Raw genomic sequence first — 24,561 nt, 5'->3', positions numbered from 1 at the left:
TTTTAATACATTCTATAATTAAAAAAAATAAGGAAATACTCATAATAGTATCACAAACATGTAAAACATACAACTTATTTTTAAAACAAACCAAACAAATAAACCCAGCGCAAAGCTAAATCCAAAGGTAAAATATATTTGCTCTGTATATTGTTCCAGCGAAACTTAATGATACCTACACCACATTAAACCGCTTACTATATGCCGGCAGTAAACGCCACATTCATAAATAACTAAGAGCTACCGAGAATTAAAATGATTTAGTCAATTACAAGCATAATCGGCCGACTGAAATGACCTCGGACGGGTTGAAATGACCATAGAGCAGCGATTGCATAGAAATACTTTAAGTAAAATCCACAAAAAAGTAAATAGTAGAATAATCTAGTATTATTAATAACGGGTGTCAAAAGCCGTTATTAATAATCAATTTATTCACACCTATCATAGATCGAAATTTGACAAGGAAAAATATCCGTTAACAATCGTTAATAACTTGTGATATCGAATAGACCTATCCAATTCAGTTGATAAGACGTCCAATTAATATCTAATTGGACGTCTTATTTGATGATACGCTATCATCATCTAATAATACCATCTCTTTTACTACCCAAAACATAACAGCAGTGCAGACGCTGCTGCAATAAAACAAAAAAAACTGTTCACCACAATTCAACTACAGACAGCACATATCATATACATCTACCAACATCTATCATACATCTACCAATACGACAACAGTCCTAATAGTAGCAGTAATCACGAGTGAACTATGCCATTTCTACATAATATCAATTCTTGGAAAATGACCCGTCCTTCAGCTTAAGGTTAGAGTTTCAAGATCAACGTGCGATAAAAACCCGTTCTACAATATAGCTTTCCATTTTATTATTTATCGTAGGCAGTACGTTTAGACATAAGAGTTACGAATTGCTTCATTTTGTTGGCTATTGCTGGAAAAATAGTTTATCGGTACATTAGTTCTGAACTACGTAGTAAAGGGCAAATTGTCAATCGATAAAAATACAATTTACGTGTATGAGTGCACAGTCTGACTGGTATTGATTGTATACCAAGGTTATTTAACAGACCTCATATACCATAGAGCATATATGTAATATATCATTTTATTTTATTTTTCCGGGTAGAAAACCTGAATGGCTTCAGTATATAGCCGTTTTCTAAAAAATATGGACAAGGTCACAATAATTCCACTGAAGTAGATATAATTGATTCTGCTCAAGTGGTATTCTTCGAATTCGCGCCAATAAATGTCTGACTCGAGAGGCAATCGACGTTCTAACCGACTAGGAAGATGGAGAGTGTCTGCCACCTCTTCAAATGAACCTATATTAATTATTATTAACAAAAGTTATTAGCTCATAGTTCTACCGTTCTTAAAGCTATTTTAATCGACGGAGATTAAGAGCTTATAGAAAATAATAAAATAATTTCACATTAAAAGCCGGTCGTTCACTTTATGGAGTATTCGAACTACGCTACGCATTCGATTGGCTTCCGGCTAAAGGAAAGTATACACCAAAAATAAATTAAATACCAACAGAAATGTACAGTAAAACAGGGAATGAGTTGGAAACGTAACTGACGAGGTAACTCAACTCGCAAACAAACTAAGGGGGACGAATTAAATCAATGATGCCAAGAAAGTTTCGGGCTAACGAGACCGTCTCGCGGACTAACGAGATCGTCCAAGAACAGACACGATGACTCTTTGTTACAAGGTACTCATTGCGACGCGCTGGCTAATAGCGAGATGGGAAAGAAAATACTAAAGACAGAGAAAATGTTTAAGATCTGTGAGCGATAGAGGTTAAATCCTGACGGTCATTGCTGGGCTTTGACTAATAGGGATATAAGAGAGAAATAATTAGACGAAGAGAAAGATATTTGATTTAGCGACAGACCCAAAAAAAATAGATATTTGCCAAATTGTGATTATCCGTATGAACGATTGATTGTTGACGATGCGACAGATGCGCTGTGGCCGCTACTTAACAATGTTGTTTAAATATATAGTAGAAGATTCAAAAAATAATTGAATTGTAAAAATAGTGTTTACTGTTTCTAATTATCAAAAGCAAATAATTGTAAAATAAGAGAAAACATCAGTCATTAATTTTAATAAGACGAGATGAACAAATTTGATTAAATTAACTCTGTAGACATAATTATGGAGGAAAAATAATGAAGCTATTAGTGTTAATTTAAAAAAAATGATTGTAATAATTTCAAATAATAAATATAATTTATAATGACGCTGATAAAATTTTATAATTAATGATTTCATAGTATTATTTGTTAAATCCTAGAATAGCAGTTAGTTCAATTAAGTCAGCAATGTTTAATAAATATATAGCAGTTTTCAACTCCAATAAGACAGAACTTGTGTTCAGAGAGAATACTACTATGTTGGAAACTTATGCTAATTTCGTTGCTTTGTGCATAGCTTATGCTTTTGTTTTCAAAATCTTGTATATTATGTCATACCGTCTATATGTTAATTGTTGCAGTATATAGTGACAATTTAGAATTAATCCATTTACACGTGTGGATTAAATCCGCAATGATGATTATTACGCCATTATCAATGAGACTTTGTGACAACGAGAATGAGAAATCAATGAGACCAATAACGGAGGGACCGTTATTAATAAAATCAAACTATGCAATTATTAGCTGATAAAGGATCAAATATCTAGACAGATCAATCACTTAATCCGTCATCGACTAATAAAATACTTGATTTAAATTTAACAAATCGAATCAGTCTCAATCCAGAAGTAGAATTAGCTGTCACTACTAGTTGGTAGACCAAAGAACATTTCAAATTGAAGAGTGGTGGACAATACTCTAATAAAGTAGGTAACCTGATTTCAGCGGAAAGCTCTCAATGCGTCTATAGAGATCCATCGGAACGTATTTCTAAAGACATCTAACGTTGCCTTTATAAAGCTACGGAGATTTCTCGTTAGGACTCTCACATTAGTCTAAGATCCGACCACGTGATCGTTAAGTATATCTTGTTTTTCAAAATAAGATTTTTACAAATCTTTTTCCTAGTATCTTCTCATATACGTCTCTTATTCTTAGCTAATACATAAAATGGATGTTGTTATGAAATAAAACGTTGGTTTTAGTCTCATAAATTTCACTATAAAAATTATATTTAATTATTTTTCGTCTTAAATTTTTCCATGGTCGTCTACTTTGTCTCCAGATAGCGCTATAACATAACAACTTTTAAATTACTCATCAAACTCTAAATAAAGTGCTTAATTATTATTGAAAAGATTTAGAAATCTTCTTTTTCAACAAAAATATCCATTATATCATTAAAGTGTATCAAAATAAAAAAATAACTTCACATCCGGGATAAAATAGTACATTACGATACGCGTGGCCAAAGTAGCCTATTTTTGCACGGCGTGAAGTTAGCGCCCGAGCGCAGCGAGGGTGCTAAACGCCGTGCAGATAATAGGCTACTTTTGTCACAAGTATCGTATACTATTTTATAGCTCGTGTGACATAAACCCGCTTATACTTGTGAAGAAATATGAAAAAATATGATAATTATTTTGAAACTTATAAATGATTGAAATTAAAAATTATGAACTACACAAACAATTAAAATGTGACACAACCAAATCCATTGAAATTTAGAAAATTTAGTAATTATTCTGCTCTTGTGATAAAGACAAATCTAACAACACACGTACGTCGAAATCTATCAAGCCATTTAGGCTACATACAGGCGTCTAGACCAATGACTTATAATGGGAACTCCACCTAAACGTATTAAAGAAACATATGATAAGCAATCACATAATGTACTAATACATAACTAATACTAGTGATACAGTAGAAAATCGATTATCCCGGACCTCAGTTATAAATATTCGCGATTATTCGGATTGTGAAACGTGAACAAGTAACTTTGTAATAACCCTTACAGATCAGCCACATTTTGTGTGACATGTGCATTTAAATTCCGGAAAGTCGCCAAATCGCAACAAAATAGTTACTATAAAAAACAAAAACCCGATTGCTAAAAATATAACCTATGTTATCGCCACAATTTAGACAAATCCAACGACACATCATGTATCAAACTTAATGAAGTCGTTTGAGTTTGCCAAAGAATGAAAAAATACATACGTTACAAACATATAGTCGAAAAACATCACCTTCCTAAATCGGTTGAAATAGCCTTTCTTCATAAACTCAATTATCCAAATTTTCGATAATCCGAATGCCACAAATACGACAACAAATAGGTCGCTTAGTCGAGATTCTACTGGAGTAGTATTATGGCTAATTTTGATAATGATTCCTAATTTAAATATCTCCTACTATGGTGTGTAGCGAAAATACACAGTCAAAACAAACAATAAAATTCGATAAAGCCCAATAGTTAGTTTTATAGTGATGCTATTGCTTAGTATGTACACAATGGCAAAAACATTTATAAATACGTCCAAAATAAAATATTAAAATAATTATAGCTTTAAACAAAATACTCATTACTCACTTTTAATTTTTAAATGGCATTTAAAAGTATGAAACGTTCATAGCTATGTTTAATTTTTACAACTGTGAGGGTAGTGTATTAATATTCGCACGGTGTAAAAATCGGCTACTTTGGACACAGAAATGCGTGGCTAAAATGCGGGTTTAGGTCACAGAGTGCTATAATAGTACATTACGATACGCGTGGCCAAAGTAGCCTATTTTTGCACGGCGTGAAGTTAGCGCCCGAGCGCAGCGAGGGTGCTAAACGCCGTGCAGATAATAGGCTACTTTTGTCACAAGTATCGTATACTATTTTATAGCTCGTGTGACATAAACCCGCTTATACTTGTGAAGAAATATGAAAAAATATGATAATTATTTTGAAACTTATAAATGATTGAAATTAAAAATTATGAACTACACAAACAATTAAAATGTGACACAACCAAATCCATTGAAATTTAGAAAATTTAGTAATTATTCTGCTCTTGTGATAAAGACAAATCTAACAACACACGTACGTCGAAATCTATCAAGCCATTTAGGCTACATACAGGCGTCTAGACCAATGACTTATAATGGGAACTCCACCTAAACGTATTAAAGAAACATATGATAAGCAATCACATAATGTACTAATACATAACTAATACTAGTGATACAGTAGAAAATCGATTATCCCGGACCTCAGTTATAAATATTCGCGATTATTCGGATTGTGAAACGTGAACAAGTAACTTTGTAATAACCCTTACAGATCAGCCACATTTTGTGTGACATGTGCATTTAAATTCCGGAAAGTCGCCAAATCGCAACAAAATAGTTACTATAAAAAACAAAAACCCGATTGCTAAAAATATAACCTATGTTATCGCCACAATTTAGACAAATCCAACGACACATCATGTATCAAACTTAATGAAGTCGTTTGAGTTTGCCAAAGAATGAAAAAATACATACGTTACAAACATATAGTCGAAAAACATCACCTTCCTAAATCGGTTGAAATAGCCTTTCTTCATAAACTCAATTATCCAAATTTTCGATAATCCGAATGCCACAAATACGACAACAAATAGGTCGCTTAGTCGAGATTCTACTGGAGTAGTATTATGGCTAATTTTGATAATGATTCCTAATTTAAATATCTCCTACTATGGTGTGTAGCGAAAATACACAGTCAAAACAAACAATAAAATTCGATAAAGCCCAATAGTTAGTTTTATAGTGATGCTATTGCTTAGTATGTACACAATGGCAAAAACATTTATAAATACGTCCAAAATAAAATATTAAAATAATTATAGCTTTAAACAAAATACTCATTACTCACTTTTAATTTTTAAATGGCATTTAAAAGTATGAAACGTTCATAGCTATGTTTAATTTTTACAACTGTGAGGGTAGTGTATTAATATTCGCACGGTGTAAAAATCGGCTACTTTGGACACAGAAATGCGTGGCTAAAATGCGGGTTTAGGTCACAGAGTGCTATAAACCTATTTTCATTTCTGTATTTCTATGTTCATTTCTACCATTACCAAGGTCGCCTTTCAAACAATTTAACCCAAACCCACTAAATCTTATAAAGCGAGTTCTTCACGAAATAGCACTAACGCTTAACTGAAAACCAATAACCACGATTCCGATCTAATCATTGCGGGGCCGCTTCGAAGTGCTACGGAGTGCTTCGGACTTTCCGAATCGAAGTTTCGACTTTATTCCGACTTTAACCCATTCTTGCCGAGTGACATAAATACTTTACAAATAGATATCGAGTTTACTGCGTGATTTAATATTTTAACCCGTTTGCGGCGGATATTTTTTCGAGCGTATGAATGTACGAGAATCTCATTCTTTGACATGTCCTCCATACTCATACACACCAGCTTGACAATTTTTAACATTTGAGGTATTTGTATATGTAATAACTATACTTTTAAGCAGTCTGTTTTTTTTTTTGTTTATACATATTATAAATTTGTATTTAAGTAAAACAAAATGTATAGTATTGCATATCCCATTATTAACTTTAGAAAAATCCTGTGTCAGAACATTACAAAAATAAAGTTTAGATTTTGGCCTGTTTTTGTTGGCGTAAGTAATAAAATGTTTTATAAAAAGACAGCAATTCACTACTCACAATTTTATATTATAATTTTATTATGAGTGGCCTTAATTAGTTCTACGTAAACTCCCCGACACCACTATATACAAATTTAATATGTCAGCCACAGTAAATATTTTACGAGTAATATTAAAAGTTCTGGCTTTTTATGGAATGGTCCTTGAGCCAACATACAATTCATGAAAATATATGAGAAGAAAACATGCCAAAATATGAGATTACTTAGCAACATAGCCTGAGGTAGCCATATAAACAATATTACGACAATGATATTCAACTAAAGCAATATGACAGGACATGATAAGTTATTACCAATTAATAATACTAATTAAACTGTTTTTTGTCTGTCTTAATGGATCGATGTATTCATTATGAATAAAAGCATTAAATAAATGTTTAGTACCCATATTTGTGTCAATTATAGATAGAGAAGTCTTTTTGAGGTGTTTTAAGGCTATAGTCTAGATAACTGGTAAAGTGTGAATCGTTAAATGTTATAAAATTTTGAAAACATTATATGCGAAAGACATCGTGAGACATGTGAGAAACATTTACTCGTACCATTTATTTTTGACTCAGGTTTTACAATTTATATCTATACCACATCAATTTTCAAGATTTTTTTGAGTAAACTGTTTGAAAATCATTCAATTGGCATGCATATGGTGTCCTTCATTGTTTGATCAAATGGTTTAATCACACATTACTTGAAAAAAAATCGAATTTCATGCCTAGGAACCAAATCCCAGTATATCCAGTGGTGGCTTCAAAAATCTTCTCGTCACAAATCGTGACATCGACAAGCGACGGGTTAAGGGCACTCGGCATTCACGTTCGAAAGTCGGGTTTAGGGACATTTTTCCACGGCGGCCATTGTTCTTAATTGGTGCTTAGTTCGTGACCACGGCTCGAGTAATGAGGTGGGTTAGAAATTATTTCCGCCCTTAAACATTGTTTCAAAACAATGGATGGAATTTGAGAACCGGCTGTATTTAAATTTCAATTCGGAGTCAGCGCATCGTTTGGTGTAGGATTTGACTGTAATTGTTATAAAAATACTAGCTGACCCGGCAAACATTGTGTTGCCATATAAATAAATAAATGTTAAGGGAACAACCCTTATCACTTAGGGGTATGAAGAATAGATAGTAGCCGATTCTCAGACCTAATGAATATGCATATAAAATTTGGTAAAAATCGGTAAAGCCGTTTCGGAGGAGTACGGTAACTAACATTGTGACACGAGAATTTTATATATAAGATGATTACAAAATATACAGACTATGTCACTCCCACCATTCAGACGCATTCAAAAATACCTTATACTTTCGTTGAAATCTGTCAATCCGCTTGGCTGTATACTAAAGAATGAGACATACCTACACTCAGAAAACATTACCGTAGAGGGTAAATACAGATTTTTTCTCGCTATTATTTCATTATCATTTAATAAACAGGAAAATAAGTGATACACAAATGGAAAAAAAAGAAAATAATCATTATATTTCAGCCCTATAATGGCTTCTTAATGTGTATTTTGACAAGGCTATAAGATAAATAAAAAATCACAAACTTTCACATACGACTAGAGATGGGCAGAGGGTTTAAACCCAATGGGTGGATACGGGTTTAAACCGGGTATTTTGGGTGAAATAGGGTTTAAACCCAAATAAACACCCAAACAGCGGGTGTAAACTATTGTCATTCATATTTTTATTTTCTTCATGTAATATCATTTTTAAAATAATATTGTAAACAATGACATTTTATACTAGACACGTTATACGCCCGCTAACTTAAGAGAAAACTTGAGCGAAACTGCTTTGATAGCACACATGCACGTTTTTTATTTTACTTACCTTTACTACATAGACAAATGTTCTATAAGGGACAGAGCTATTAGAACAATGTGATAAAAAAAGACAACTAGTGTTTGACCTTGCGTTTCAAGTCTACGCAAACGTAAATATTGACCATGGAATATAGTGACCAATGATTACTTCAGTCAAAACGAGACATCGATTTTTTCATGTCAAATACTTTTTACTTGAAAAAATATAGTTAAATACTAAAAAACACGCTTTTATGATAAAATTAACTAAAAAGTAGAAAATAATTTTCAATCTATGAATCATTTAAGGAACAGTAAATAGTATAATTGTGGAAAAAATGTGGGGCGCTTTTTACAAAACTGGTAAATGGAGCACCCCATGTTTTTTTCATAATTATACTATATACTGTTACTTAATTGACAATGGCAACGGTTCATTTCGGAGACAACGGCACGAAGCATCGGAAAAAGGGACTGTCCCGTTAAAAACGGGACGTATGGTGGCTATCCCATTGATCCGCATGCTTGTCAAAGACAATGAAATAATGGAACAGAAGGTAAAAAATGTCCAAAAATGTCGATAATAGTTTTAGTACGTCGTTTACGTAGAAATGTTATAGTACAGTTTAACTAAATAAATAATTATTAAATAAAAATATAATTTGAAAGAATGTATCTATACAGATGTATCGACTGGTTTAAAATATATGTTTTAAAAATAGTTTATATTTATTATCATAGATTAGTAAATATTACTCACTCCTAACAAGAAAATGTACCCAGTTTTGAGAATTGAAATAGTTGCGTAAAAAAGTTTTGCCACGTCTCCGTGCTAAAATGTCTCTAAAATATTTGAAATAATTATTTATTTATTATGTAAATTACGCAGTATTAGTTATTTATTCGTAAATTTTCTCTAAAAATGTTTTTATTTGTCAAGAATTCAAAAAAAGAACTTACTATTAAGCCGTTTGTGGCTTATTTCAATTTCAAGGCGGCGAAGTATCTTTATTAATCTATGTTTATTATTATCAGTTTTATTTTACACACGACCATTAATTGCAAAGTTGTGTAAATTTTATAAATGTACTAGCTGACCCAGCAGACATTGTGTTGCCATATAAATAAAAAAAATGTTAAGGGTGAACAACCCTTATCACTTAAGAGATATGAAAAATAGATAGTAGCCAATTCTCAGACTTACTGAATATGCATATAAATTTTGGTGAAAATCAGTAAAGCCGTTTCGCAGGAGTAGGTACAGTAACTAACATTGTGACATGAGAATTTTATATATAAGATTCTAATTTTACCGTGGTCTTTTTGAGGATTAATTTCTGGCTATACAAAGATTATTTATATATAAATACGACCTTAATGATTGAAATATTTATTCAATTAAAGAAATTTTAAAATACCGTATACTATCCTATATAAATTTTATGGTAATATTTTTTATTATTTACCACAGGTATCGAAGGAAATTTAAAGATTAGGATACAGAATTTCCCATATATCGATTTTATTTTATTAAAATAAACCATAAAATGTTATATTTTGACTAAAAACACACTAATATAAAAATTAAGCAGTGGGATCTTAAACTATAACATACGACATATGAACATCGTCAGATTCAATAAAATGTCACTTCTGTTCTGTTGATCTATGACCATGCATTTTGCGTCTTTATCACTTTCATTGACAAAAACATACTTTGTCTCTTTCTGGTTACTCACGTAATCATGGCGGATCGAACACGAAAAATAAACAAAATTTAATAATTTCTCTTCATTTACGTGTGATAGGTGATTCCATGAAGTTTGTTTCTTTTTCGAGCATAATTTTTGCATTTACGCATTGCACAAGAAGGCATTTTGAGGCTTTAAATTCAAAATAATGACGTTCAACGTGTTCAGTGACATTCGTGTGTATTACTACGCCGCGCGAGAGCGACTGGACTTGGCTGGAGTCGTTTTACACCACTTGCCGTATGTTGTATGTTTCAAGTTTTGCCCGCTTGTGGCGGATCTTTATATTTATAGATCAATGATTGTAAACAATTCACTAAATGTGCACTCTAAACGCCCATATTTCATTTAACTACGCTGTTATAGTCCATTCGGATGTGTTATATTTGGGTTGCAATTTTCGAAGAGCCAATTTTATTTTATAGATGTCAATGATTAGTGTAAAGGGCTTAGTGTACAGTTAAATCCTAATTTGTGGAGTCCCAACTGTTGTCCCTCGGCGGCCATCTTGAAAGAAGGGGTACAAAGCGTTTTTACGCTCTACCAGGCAAACTATTTGTCGCACAGAAATTTAGTAAGAACAATTATGGTTTCAAATTGATTTATCTATAATTTTAGTTCTATAACTTTTTGTCGTTAAACCAAAAATAACAAAGATAATAACAATAATAGATTAAACTTTGGGAAGACTTTTTTTAACTTTTTTCCACTTAATTTACAGAAAATGACATTGAACATTTTGATAGAGGAGTTTTTATAGTCCGGTCAATTTAGACATAAAAATAGTAATCAAATAACATAAAGCTACATTTCCGTAGAGACCTTGTGTTTACCATCACAAGTAAAGTTCCAAAAGTCCTCATCGATGTGTGTGTTGGCACTTATTCGGGGTCAAACGTCAAAATTTTCGGGTTTCTGGATTTTTCTCGAAAACGGTAAATTTTATCGAAAAGTACCTTGGACCAAAGTTGTAGCACTTAAAATTTTCTATAAAATAATGTTTATATTTTTTTCTTAAAGCTATAATTATTGAGATATTACATAAGAATTACATTTTACATTATATGCCCATATTCCCACACCACCTGTGCAATAGTATACGAGAGGTATATTTATTTGTTTTAGTTGTGCGCTATTTGTTTCGTCAAACAAATAATAATTAAAAAGGTAATAAAAATAGATAAACCCCTAAAAATGTAATATTTAAAAATGTAAAAACATTAGAAATACAGTAAAAACCTATAGTATATCTATTAAATAAACATTTGAACTATTTTAAAAGCTTTGTGTAGATTTTATTAACTCATTTTATAAACACCCAAATAAATACCCAGTGGGAGGAAATAAACGGGTATTTATTGGGTTTAAACCCTGCACAGGGTTTAAACCGGGTTCTTTGCCCATCTCTACATACGACACACAATTTTTTTAAACACATACTTAAAATCAAAACCCATCTAGGACCCTAAAGGCTAGGGGTCTTACGGGACTAAAGGGTCGACCAGATGCTAAGTTTATTGAAATATCATGAGTAGCGATTTATATATAGCGGTGCTCAAAAGGGCCATTAAGATTAACCCTTCAGGCATTACTCTTCAAAGTAACTTGATACTTTATCTCATGTTTGACAAGCAACATTCAAAGCAAATTCATGAAACTCGAAGAAATGGCTATGTGTTCATTTTTATAAAGTTACTGGCAGAATCTTCGCGATGTTTTCCTCTACCATTTAAGCAAGTGACGATAATTTTCTAACACGCGCATCGAAATATCGAACAACCAGATTTCTGAAATGTGAGACTCGGACGGTGAAACCCTAAACCTGAGAGCACTATCATTGTTTTATTATGAAAAACTGATTCCTATAGGACAGCGACATGCGCCGCTGAGCGTTGAGCGTTTCACCAATATGTTTTGTAAACAAACGCTTGAATACGCGGTGCGTTGCACGACGCTTTGCCTTGCTGCAAGCGTTGTCGTCGATTCATCCCACGTTTAAAGAATCAATTTTGAAACTCTTTTTGGAACTTCAACAACCTATCAATACTTCAGTTCAAGAAACTATGGAGTTTCTAACGGCGCTTCCTTGCCATTGTAAAGACGTAAGCTATGCGTAATCTTTACAAAACTCACCAAATGCGCGTCTCTCGTGGTAAAGGTGACCGGATCCGCGGAGTCGGTCGCTGTGCACGCGTACTCCAATCGCCCGGTGACCGTGATCAGCTTGCTGCCGGTCCGCGCCAGGTCTATCAGGTTCAAGCGAAGGGTGTCCGCCGAGAACTCCACCTGGATAAAGAGAAATACCTTAAGTGTAGATAGAAGAGACTTATATTTCTTAATGTGTCTGAGTTTTGAGGTTTACTAGTACTTTGAGGAGTTGATTTACAAAAAAATTCACGTGACTTCGTGACTCTATTAACTATTAATAAAATAGGTATGAAGATACTATAATATGTAACAAAATGATATTAAAAGCTTTTATAAATACAAGACGTTTATAAAACTCCAATAGCGTGATTCAGGATGGTGTAATGTCATCGCTAGTCGATTTGTAGGAAGTTACCAATTTAACTCAGTAAATGAAATAGTTTCATAAACAAATAAATAAGAAGGGCGCAAAAAGAGCTCTCCTTCAACGTCGGCGATGCATTGGCAACTTCTCTTGTGTTGCAAATGTCCATAGGCAATGGTGACTGCTTTTAGGCATAATTACAGAAAATAAATAAAAGTTACACTCACCTTCTTCAAGCACCCAATGAAGTTCGTGTGGACTCGGGCTCCAGGTAACGCCCGGGCGTTCAGCGAGCCCCCGACGTGGGCTCGGGAGCTGGCCAGCATGGTGAACGACCCCGCTACGTGGGAGTGCTCTGAGTACACGTCGTCTACCACTGCGGAGACCTGATGGGAAAAGCATTAAATTTTATAGATTTTCATGGCGCTACTAAAGTTACAATCAAGCATAACCACCACCTGATGATTATTGGTTCATTTTATAATCAACCTATTACTGTCCCACTACGGGGCATGGGTCTACTCTCGGAGTGACCACCACGCTGGCCAAGTGCTTACTGGTAGACTTCACGTACCTTTGAAAACTTTTTTTTAAGATTTCTCAGGTATGCAGACTTTACATACCTTTGAATTTTTTTTTAAAGATTTCTCAGGTATTCTCACGATGTTTTCCTTCACCGTTTAAGCAAGTCATAATAATTAATTTATAATACCCACAAAACTTTGAAAAATCAGAGGTGCGTGGTGCGTGCGTGCGTGCCTGGGATTTGAACCTCGGACTCCACGATAGAGAGGCCGAGTTTCTTAACCACTAGGCTATCACGGCTCTTTGGTTAATTTAGTAAATTCAATCAAATCAAATATCTAGTCGCGATGCCTTTGCTTTCATTGCATAACAACCTTATATTTAGCTCAATTTTGTTCAAATATTTTTAATTTGTGCTAAACTCGACCTTGTGCTACTAAGGCAATACGTTGATTACAATGAACTAGTTAAACCTACAGGGTCCCCGCCTTTATTAAATACGACGAAAACAGCAAAACTTTTATATTGAACAAGTTTACTTTATACCGTAACACCATATCGTTCATCATGTAACACTTGTAACCCATCTGTTACTCTAAACGTTCTGTGTGGCCACGAAGTACGTTAGCTTATCCGCTGTGATTGGTGAATCTTAAGCAGTTACAAAAATAAAGCCACCAAAATATATTAATCAAAATTTAACGCAGCTTTGTTCTTCTTAATGCTTTAAATCTATTAATAGAAAGATAGAATAGAAAAATACAAAATGGAAGGGCATTAGGCATTTATGTATAAAAGGTTTAGCACGTCTTGCTTGTAAAAATTAATTGTTATACAAAAGGAACCAAATAAAATCAATTAATTTAATTACAATTTATAAACCTTTACAAAAAGTAGATGCCGAGCAATTTCCAAACTTGAGAAACTAAGCATGAGTCTTGCTTTAAAACAGAAAAAGTTATAGTGCAGAACCTCTTTACAATTTTCCGCTTAACGCTACCGCTTTTACGGTAAAATGCTCACTTCGTGGCCTCAAAGTTATGTACGGGTGAACGCAAGTGTATCCAATATTTTCAAAGGGAACAAATTTTATTAATACGCTGATATGAAAAAAGTTTTCTTTTCTCATAAAAGCTTTGGTCCCAAAGTTGTACATATTGACTGATGTCGGTAACAGTAATGATTGAAGGATGTTATTTTATTCCTTGGTATCTTAGTACACAATGTTTGTTTAGGATTTTTTGTAACACTGACACACAAAGTTGCTAGGACCTTTTGTAGTTCGACTGCGACACATGTATTGTTTGCACTAGTCTAAGATTCACGGAGTTGTTTTGCAGTGCATCTGCTTGCGGACGTCACAACGGGTGAATTTTAAAACCATATTTAAAACACTGTGATTATAGAAGTACCCACAATCTCGGCGGAACATGACCACACGTCGGGAAGAAAGAGATCGTTCCAGGTTGCTATCAATGCAGCGGAAAGCACAGACAACCGCGCACGCCGCAGTTATAAGCCGCACCATGAAATTGGGAACTGTCTTGTACCTACATTTTCATTTTTTTTGGGTGCTGTGGTCCTGCGGTCATAGGCGATTGGAGCTTTACAATTTTATAACCTAATGCATATCAGTGAAACCTATACTAATATTGTTTGTTCGAACGCGCTAATATCTGGCGCTAATGAGGGTGGTAGAACCCTTTGTGGTTCGACTCCGGCGGCACCACCGCCACACCTATTTCTACCTAATAACAGCAGTGGTAGGCGCTGCTGTGTTCCGTTTTGAAGGGTGTGGTAAGGGAGACAGACTTTTCCGAGGTGTTCCAGCTTAGTCCTCAGGGGTAGCGGCGCATCTATGGCCGACCTCAGGTAGTTATATCTAATCCTATCTGGGGTTGATTACAGATGTCCATGGGCGGCAGTAGCCACTTATCATTAGGTGGACTGCATGCTCGTCTGCTACTCTTATATTAAAAAAAAATCTAGTAGTATAAGGCAGAATTGAAAAAAATAGTAGTTCTTTAGGTCATAATAGATAAAAGTTTAAGAGTTTATTTAAATCCAGTTGAACCCTGTGTGATGTGGACACGGGAGATAAATGAAATTAGGTAATGAAACTTTTTACGTAGGGGTAGTAACAATAGAGAACAGAAGTGTGTAGACAAAGCTCTTGTTATATTATTCAAATAGAGATCCTTCTCGAACTTCCAACATACCTAAATACACACGTAGTACATGAATTATCAACAACATCTTCAGCTCGGGCCGGCCGTAATGTTATCACAGCGTATGCAAATCTAAGACTAACAACTTGTATTGAATCGATCAAGTGTACAGTCAGCTCCAAAATTATACTACGTACTTAGTCTAAATTAAATGAAACCACTCACGTTATACAAAGGTAGTATATAACATATAACTTAGATAAATACTTTCACAACCAACCCAACCCGAGTCGAATGTTTTCAATCCGCCCATATGATCGACAAGCTTTAACGGCTGCTATCCAATGATAATAACTGAGAGCTACCTAATATGCTCTCATAAGTCATGGAAACGCACGAAATTTAGCCACTAGCGGTTACCCATCTTCCTCTCGACCAGGCCCGCGGTTGCTTAACTTTATAGGACAGTTACAAGCAGTACGCTGGAAGTGCTCTAAGGTTTATATATTTAACTATTTCTCTTGTTGACTGTACGACTGGCCTTAGCTTTAGAGAAAATCTAAGTTACTGAATATGTTAAGCGTATTACATATAATGTTAACTTTAACAAGGTTAAGCTTATTGAGTCTAGCTCGTAGGTGGTTGATCTAACTTTAGGTATAACATTGTTCAAAATTATTTCGAGTGAAACATTATTACATCTAGAAAATGATTCGTGAAATCTAAATGAATATGAAAATACAATTGAATTACTGAAATTATTTGAACTCAAGAATATGAAAATTAAATAAGCATGTTTTCATATTGTTTATTCATTTTTTATTATCTTTCATATTCAGATTTTGATTAATGCAAACATTGTTATACTATTCCTTATAACACAATAACATCGTCATATTTGAAGGTGGTGAACCCTTCGAAGATCAACTGCTGGTCACCTACATCATACCTTATATATATTTTTTATAATATTGGAGTAGCAGGCGAGCATGCAGTCCACCTGATGGTAAGTGGCTACTGCCGCCCATGGACATCTGTAATCAAACCCAGATAGGATTAGATATTCCTACCTGAGGTCGGCCACAGATTTGCAGCTACCCCTAAGGACTAAGCTGGAACGCCTCGGAAAAGTATGTCTCCCTTACCACACCCTTCAAAACTGAACACAGCAGCGCTAGCAGGTGCCACCGGTGTCGAACCACAAAGGGTTCTACCACCTTCAAAATAGTACTAGCAGCAATAACAATAATAATAGCAATTTATAGCAGTATTAAGCTGATGTTCTAATTTATAGAGCATACACAAATGCAAAGCTCAGCTTAGACCTCGCGGACTATACCTTGTCTATCCTGAGGGGTAAAATGGTTGCCTAACTCGGCTCATGTATAAGTCAGCTGACTATGCTAGACAACATTATCATTTAATACCAGATGTTTCAGACGGAAGTTCTACTATATAAGAGCGTATTAGCTAAGCTTGGCAGTTCTCAAGAATATGAAACTAATAACATAATGACTACAACTGTTTCTACTGATTAAATAATTACCCATTGCTAATAAACTCAGAAATCCAGACAAGCTTGAACGCTTAGGCAACCGCAAACAACCAATCAAAACAAAGTGGGTTACGATTCAGTTTCAAAGTAACTACTAAGATTAATGTTTACTGGGAATTGCTCGTAACTTGAAAAGGAAATACGATAGATGCTGTTGTATTTTCTTTATAATTCATGTAGCAACCTAATAACAGCTATATTCAGCGCAGTTGTGTTCCGGTTTGCAAGGTGTGGAAAGAGAGATATACTTTGAAGGTGGCTTACGTCGAAGGTGGTAGAACCCTCTGTGGTTCGACTCCGGCGGCACCACCGCCACACCTATTTCTACGTAATAACAGCAGTGTTTGGCGCTGCTGTGTTCCCATTTGAAGGGTGTGGTAAGGGAGACAGACTTTTCCGAGGCGTTCCAGCTTAGTCCTCAGGGGTAGCGGCGCATCTGTGGCCGACCTCAGGTAGGAATATCTAATCCTATCTGGGGTTGATTACAGATGTCCATGGGCGGCAGTGGCCACTTATCATCAGGTGAACTGCATGCTCATCTGCTACTCCTATATTATAAAAAAAAATACTTTGTTTTTACGTTTTGACAAATATGACTGTTTTGGTATTTGTCTACGTATTTGCTCATACTATTTCCAATCAGCGCCCCTAGCGGATTGTGTCAGAACTTGAAAATTGTACAGGCCAATACGTAAACAAATACCAAAACAGTTATATTTGTCAAAACGTAACAACTCATGGTAAGGGTACAGATGAACTTCATGCTCGTTTGTTACATAAAACTACCTCTAAATAGGATTGAAACCTAACATAATGTCAGAAACAGAATCGTTGCAAATTCAAGACAACATTGGAATAATCGTGGCATCGAGGCATCGTGTAACATCCTGTCTTACGCTCTTCAAACACAGGTCTGTGTTTCAAACATCGCTATTACAGGGCTGAAAGATGTGGTAGAAAATATTTGACCAATGACCATGCCGACACAGTGGAACCACGTTTTATTTATATTTATTTAAACGAAAAAAAAATCTTAAAGAAAAAACTTTGATATAATATTTATGTTGCGTACTTCTATGGAGAAGTACGCAACATAAATATTATATCATATATAAGAAATATGGATTTCTCTATATTGTCCTAAATTAAAAATCAATCTTAAACTTTACTTCACCAATAAAGAAATCTAAATGTTAAGCGTAGAACTATTAATAATCAAACAATAGCACCGGAGTACTATAGACCATTCGAGATTCAAGATGGCGGCCAATAACTCCGAACTGAATAGGGCTTTTAGATTGCGATTGAAGTAATGTTCAGTTAATTAGGAAAATTGTATGGAACATTATTACAGGGAATAATTGATTTGAATTTCATCCTTAGAGTTTTTTATAGAAAAGTATAATACTAATTCAGTACGGTGTGTGTTATGTGGTCTATATGTCTGTGAAAGTAAGATTGTAGTAGTGTAGGTAACCCCCACACTTCAAAGATATTTGTTTCCAGTGATTGTGGTTTCTATCCCTACTTTAGACCACTTGGCTTATAGCAATCAGCATAACATGCTAATTTAGGTAGTGTCTAAAAACTAAAATAGATTTACTCTTAAGCTACAGGCAATTCTTTCATTTTAAGTCATTGGTGAATTAAACACCAAAATTGGTCCTTCGAGCCGGATCTCTTGAAATCAAAACGGATATATTGATATCTGAAATCTTAGATGCGTTGTTACTTTTGAATTAGTCTTATAATAAAAAAAAAAATATTCAGACCATATTGCAGATGGACAAAATTCACACGACTTTAAGTTTTATCTAAGCTCTTCGTACGTCTAAACCATGTATGTTTCGGCCAATTTCGACCGACGTTAATACATGTTTTCATGTGAATCAACGAAACACGCACATAACATAACATCAAACTTAAAGGTATTCAGGATTTGAACCTCGGACAATGAGAAGCTGGAATCATCATCTCATAATGAAAAGGATTAGGCCATAGTCCACCACGCTAGCCAACTGCGATTTGGTACACTTCACATGCATTTGAGATTTTTTTTATAAATTTCTCAGGTGTGCAGGTTTCCTCACGATGTTTTCCTTCACCGTTTAGCAAGTGATAATTAATTACTAATACGCACATAACTTTGAAAAATCAGAGGTGCCTGGGATTTGGACCTCGGACCCCTCGATCGAGATGCCGAGTTTCTTAACCACTGCTTAGCCGGAATTTCTGCTGCTAAAAGCCGGAATTCCTACCACTTCGTTATCACTGATTTATATGTTTTAAATAGAAATATCATAAAATATACTGTTCCCAGAACCATTGTAAAACAAAGGGGCGTTTATAACAAAACGACGCGAACAGAATTATAAGATAGCGGACCATTTGTTACTTGAATCTAACGCTCCCTGAAGGGCTATCACGTCGCTTGGTTTATCCCATACTAGCTTAGTTCGCGACTTTGCCCATAAGGGGCAATAGGCGTCTTTATTTAGTGAAAAGTCTCTTACAGCTCTATAATCAATGACCGCTTTGCAAACCGAAATAAATAATTAATAACAGTAAAATAGGAATAATTAAAATTAAGTTAATGAATGCACAGTAGAGGTAGGTTATTGACGGTAAAAAAAAATGCAGAGTTTTCTTTGAGTGAAATATTTTGATTTTGATTTTTACCGCCCCAGATTTAAATAAAAATGTTGATCTACATTTTTTGAGTAATTAATGGAATTAACATCAGGTCAATAATTCTGTGTGAGGCAAATTCGATGTGCGTGCTTTTGCGCGTGCTCGTGCTCGTGAGTATGTGTGTGTGCGTGTTTATTTATCGTTTGTGTGAGTACGTGTCCATAGTCATGAGAGTGTGTGAATGTGTTTACGTGATTGTGTGCATCAGCTACGTGCGTATGCGTATTGCATACAATAGAATATTTTCTTAAATTACTTACCCTACAGAAACTTGTGAACGGTGTTATCTGCAACAAGAAAAAACAAATTAGTATAAATATTCTTACATAATTTCAATTCTAAATTAATCTTACCCACGAATTTGAACAATTTGAAGTATTACACTCTCGCTAACATGTAACATTAATATTTCTCCCACATAAAACATCATTAGAAAATTAATTATACTTCGGCGGTGGGTATAAGGGTACCTAATTATAGTGACCCTAAAACGTAGAATACTTCGGCTCTCAATAAAACATAGCTCAATTAAAGTCGCAAAGGTTCACAGGTAACAGAATTTCAATTACACCCGCCCTCAAAGCCCTGTCTATATCAGACAATGAGTTTCAAATTACTAAAATACGCTTTGTAATCATATTCTAGCCGATCTAATAATTTCATTTTCGTATTTCTTCATGATACAGGCTTGAAAGCGGTTTATTAAGTTGCTCTTTAAAAATATTTGGTGGTAGAAACTTTTGTTTGACTTCAGACTTGTGGGAACCACCGCTACAGTTTTTCAGATTTCTGGTTCCTTCTGTACCCTTACCATGAGTTTTCAACACATCCCACAATTTTACGTTACGTTTACTGAATCCATTATTCTGTTCCGTTTGCTTCAGTAGACTGAATAAACGTAACAATAAGTAAGTGCTCAAGTCTTTTTGTCTGCCTCACATATTCGCAAAAAAGAGAGACAAAACATAAAGCGCCACTTTGTCAATTTAGACATTTAATGTTACGTTACTGACACTAAAGTTCTGATACAATCCGCTAGGGGCGCGGATTTAGGGGGCGAAACAGTCATATTAACTGTTTTGTTTTGTTGAAACACTTAAATAAGGTATTCTAAGTCCTTAGGAATAGCAACGCATAAGTAGCCCACATCAAGTAAGACTTTTATTTTATTAGGGGTTGATTAGAAATGCCCATAGACCACATAGGCCACTAACTATCACGTGGACTACATGTAAAAAGTATTTTTTTTAATTAAATTTAACACCTTTACACCTTAACACCGTAAAAAAAGGAGCATAAAACAATAAAGCCGCCATTAGTACAATTAAAACTGTATTATATTTGTTCTTTTCCTTATCTGCGACGCATAACTCTGTAAATACGTAAATCAAGCACTTATAGAATATAGATGATCATTTCAGTGAATTCCGTTATTCGTTTTTAATTGCTGATCGCCGCAACGATAGATGGTTCCAGCCACGCAAATAACTCGTACATATCGACCAATTTCCACGAAAACTGTTGAAATGGTAAGGATCGTTTCACATTTACGTTGTGATCGTTTGCAGCCTACTGCTATCGCTTAGCAACTCTAGCGATAAAGTAGTGTTTAACGCAACTGTTAACAGTTGCTCGGCGACTGTTTAGAAGCTTATGCATCTATATTCTAAAAAATCAAAAGAAATTTCTAAATAGATAATACAATTTACTTTTTCGATGCGTTTCAGCTTAGTCCTCAGATGTAGCGGCGCATCTCTGGTCGACCTCAGGTACGAACGTCTAATCTTATCTGGGGTTGATTACAGATGTCTATGGGCGGCAGTAGCCACTTACCATCAAGCGGACTGAACGCTTGTCTGCTACTCCTATATTATAAAAAAACTAGCTGACCCGGCACTAGTACTAGCCGTTTCGGAGGAGTACGGTAACTAACATTGTGACACGAGAATTTTATGTATAAGATAATTCATGAATTCATATAAATATGCCTACATTAATAACATGATACTGATCAAAGAGCTCACTATACAAACAGCTTTAATTATTATTAATAATTCAAACACTCGAATCCCTTTCCCGGGAAGCGGGATATTTTCAATAACCCCGTAATCAATTAAATATTTACGGTGAAAATTAATTTTCCCTGAAATATTTTAATTGAGAGGCGGAAAATAGAAAAAATATTATGAACCTTCGTTCAGTTTGCTTTTTATTTCACCCTTTTGATGAAATTAATTTAGCAAACGATCCTGTAGGCCTGGGGGTGAGTGGTTTATCCACCCATGGGCAATTACCCCAAACACAACAATCCTGCCCAAGGTTGGCTATAGAAGATATTCTAACCCTGAGGACTAACTTGGAACACTAGAAAGTTCGAAAGATTGTTGAGGAGGACAACAGAGAGGAACCCTTGAGAGGTGGAAAAAAAAGTTCGACCGACTATATGAGACGTTTTTACATCAAAACAAATATAATATACAATTCTCACCTCCTGTATTCGTCGTCTGACCGTCAGTTTGTGCCACTGATGGTCATCGAACCTGGTCTTCGATGGCTTGATATGCATCTCTTGCTTGCCGTTACCGAGGCCCATCGTGAGAGAGAGGCCTCCATCACGCACAGCGAGATTGAGGTAGTCCGCTTCATGACCTGAAAAAAAATCTAGATGTTAGACCAGTAGACAGAACCATCGCAAAAACATTTCATATTCATAGTCCTCCACAAAATTAGCTAGTCAGTTTCGTGATCTGAAGAAATATAAAATGTGCAGATTAAAAATTCGTAAAAATCCACTTGATAATTTAGTTTCACATTCGACGTACGTACGACTCCTATTTGTTATCTATGCTCTAATATAAACCACAGATGCACAGACTACATGAATGTTCTACTATCAAAGAAGTTGTTAGAAGCATACCCACAGATACTATTGATTAGTCATTTTTGTACCGTACATTTTTTATTGCATTAACGATTAAATATATATCTACTTTTTCTTCTTTAGCAACACCTTTTATATAAGAAAAGCTTCCAAATCTTTTATCATATTTTCCTATACACACCAGTATAAAACAACAGTCCATTCGGCTGTCTGGTCTTGAAGTAGAGCGAGATGGCGTCCTGGGTGCTGACGATGGGTTCGCCGCCAGTCTGGGTCAGGTCGTAGGAGAGGAACTCCGCACCCCTGAACGTTGCTTCTGAAGGTGCCTTGTCTGTAACAATAGAGACAGTATTATCATCTGTTCCTCTGGATTCTTCGAAAAATAGAAGGTTTTAAGGTTACAATTCATCAATCGTTCTATTATGGATTTCGTTGCATTTAACACTTAGGCTAGATAGGTCAGTAGTAATGAATTTCGGACTCCCATACTCGAGATCCACGTCCGATCCTATGCACCTCTGATTTATCAGTTGCTTTATCACATTGCTACAAAACATTGTAAGACGGTTTGTAAGAAAAAACAGTTCTAAAAAGTGTGTGAGTCCTATCAACGTACAGTCACCCTATTGGCCAATCTCATCTCGGTAAACTTTCCAAACTTAAAAATACATTACTGAAAATTCACAATCACGTATTTTCTCCAGAAGTTATTCCATTCTGTCTTATAAAAAAAATCTTAGAATATAATAGACAACTGATTTCTTGTGTACAGTAATTTATAGGTTTACTTATAAAGAAATAGCTAGCTAATTCTTATATATAACAAACCACCGAACTATAACCTACATACAACACAAACAAGACAATGTCAAACACAACACTCTTAATATATCATTAAACACTAATATGAAGACACAAAGCGAACTGAACTCCGTCTCCAAATTGCATAAAGTTACAACAGTTGCACAATAACGCGAAACGCAGAACTTGCTACACTCAGAGATATACATATACAAAGATATGTATCCAGATATACACATAATTATTAAGAACATGACTTAGAAACTACACTATATTCCCGGGGGACCGCTTCAGTTAAAATTTTACATATTATGTAGATTTGCATTTATATCTTCCTTGGTTTCCTTATTTAGTTTAGTGGGAATTAATTGAAAATCGTTATCATAGTATCTCCATGAGAAATCCCACGCATAACATAAGTACCTAATATAAATTTAAAGACTTGTTAGACGATGGCAAAACCACCACCATATCTATTTCTGCCTTAAATTAAAGAACTACTGTATTCTGCTTTGAAAGTCAGCTAAAGTTGAAATGAAGCAGAAACGCATACTTATTGTATTTCATCTTGGTCCAATTTGCCTACGTTTTGATGTTTCTTCAGGTATTATTACTTCACTCATGTATAACTTTATCAGTAGTATTCTATTTGTAGATAACTATGTCAACTATAACAGTACAAAACCATCAAGGAGAAAGGATATGCTTATATTCAATTAAAAAATCCTAGCTCCTGTTTCAGAGCATTGCAAAAACTGAGCAAACAATGCTACAGCAAAGTCCAACAGAATTGAGACTGTCCAGTATATCATCAGCTATTGTATCCCTGTATTTTGTCCCGTAATACGAACAGGAAACACAAACCGAACTACAAACTGCCATACAATACGCAAACTCGGCAGAAGTCACTAAATTGCTCCAAGTTGCAGCTACGCGACACGAATGTAAAATGAATTGAGAACAGAGTAACAGGAAACCAGATATGAATTGGTGAGGAAACCATGACCATTAGACAAATTGAAGTATGCATCCAGTATTTGTGTAGCACGGATGGTAATACATGAGCGACAGGAAGCTAAACAAGACTTCGTGACAGCAACGATCGTCAGCGGGCGATGGTCACTGACTGTCACTGTCGTCGTCGGTTGCGTCGGTGAACAGCATGATGGAATGCCCTGGAGCGTA

The 24,561-nt window shown here is 34.9% G+C and overlaps 1 protein-coding gene across 1 annotated transcript in view; it reads right to left on the bottom strand.

Moving 5' to 3' along the window:
- LOC140742989 (neurexin 1) overlaps positions 1 to 24,561 on the bottom strand; it is a 170,478-nt gene that overhangs the window by 14,968 nt on the left and 130,949 nt on the right. The window contains exons 6-10 of the mRNA XM_073074114.1: positions 22,757 to 22,906; positions 22,183 to 22,343; positions 19,955 to 19,981; positions 12,983 to 13,141; positions 12,377 to 12,529 (exon numbers count right to left, since the gene is read on the bottom strand). Of these exons, the coding sequence (XP_072930215.1) occupies positions 12,377 to 12,529; positions 12,983 to 13,141; positions 19,955 to 19,981; positions 22,183 to 22,343; positions 22,757 to 22,906 (650 nt within the window). The remainder of the gene's footprint in view (positions 1 to 12,376; positions 12,530 to 12,982; positions 13,142 to 19,954; positions 19,982 to 22,182; positions 22,344 to 22,756; positions 22,907 to 24,561) is intronic.

The sequence above is a fragment of the Epargyreus clarus genome, unplaced genomic scaffold (assembly GCF_041222505.1).
Source record: "Epargyreus clarus isolate Ecla_fem2 unplaced genomic scaffold, WU_Ecla_fem_2.2 ptg000006l, whole genome shotgun sequence".
Taxonomy (NCBI): Eukaryota; Metazoa; Arthropoda; class Insecta; order Lepidoptera; family Hesperiidae; genus Epargyreus; species Epargyreus clarus.
Note: the sequence above shows the minus strand (reverse complement) of the source record. Positions and strands in the feature narration are given on the sequence as shown.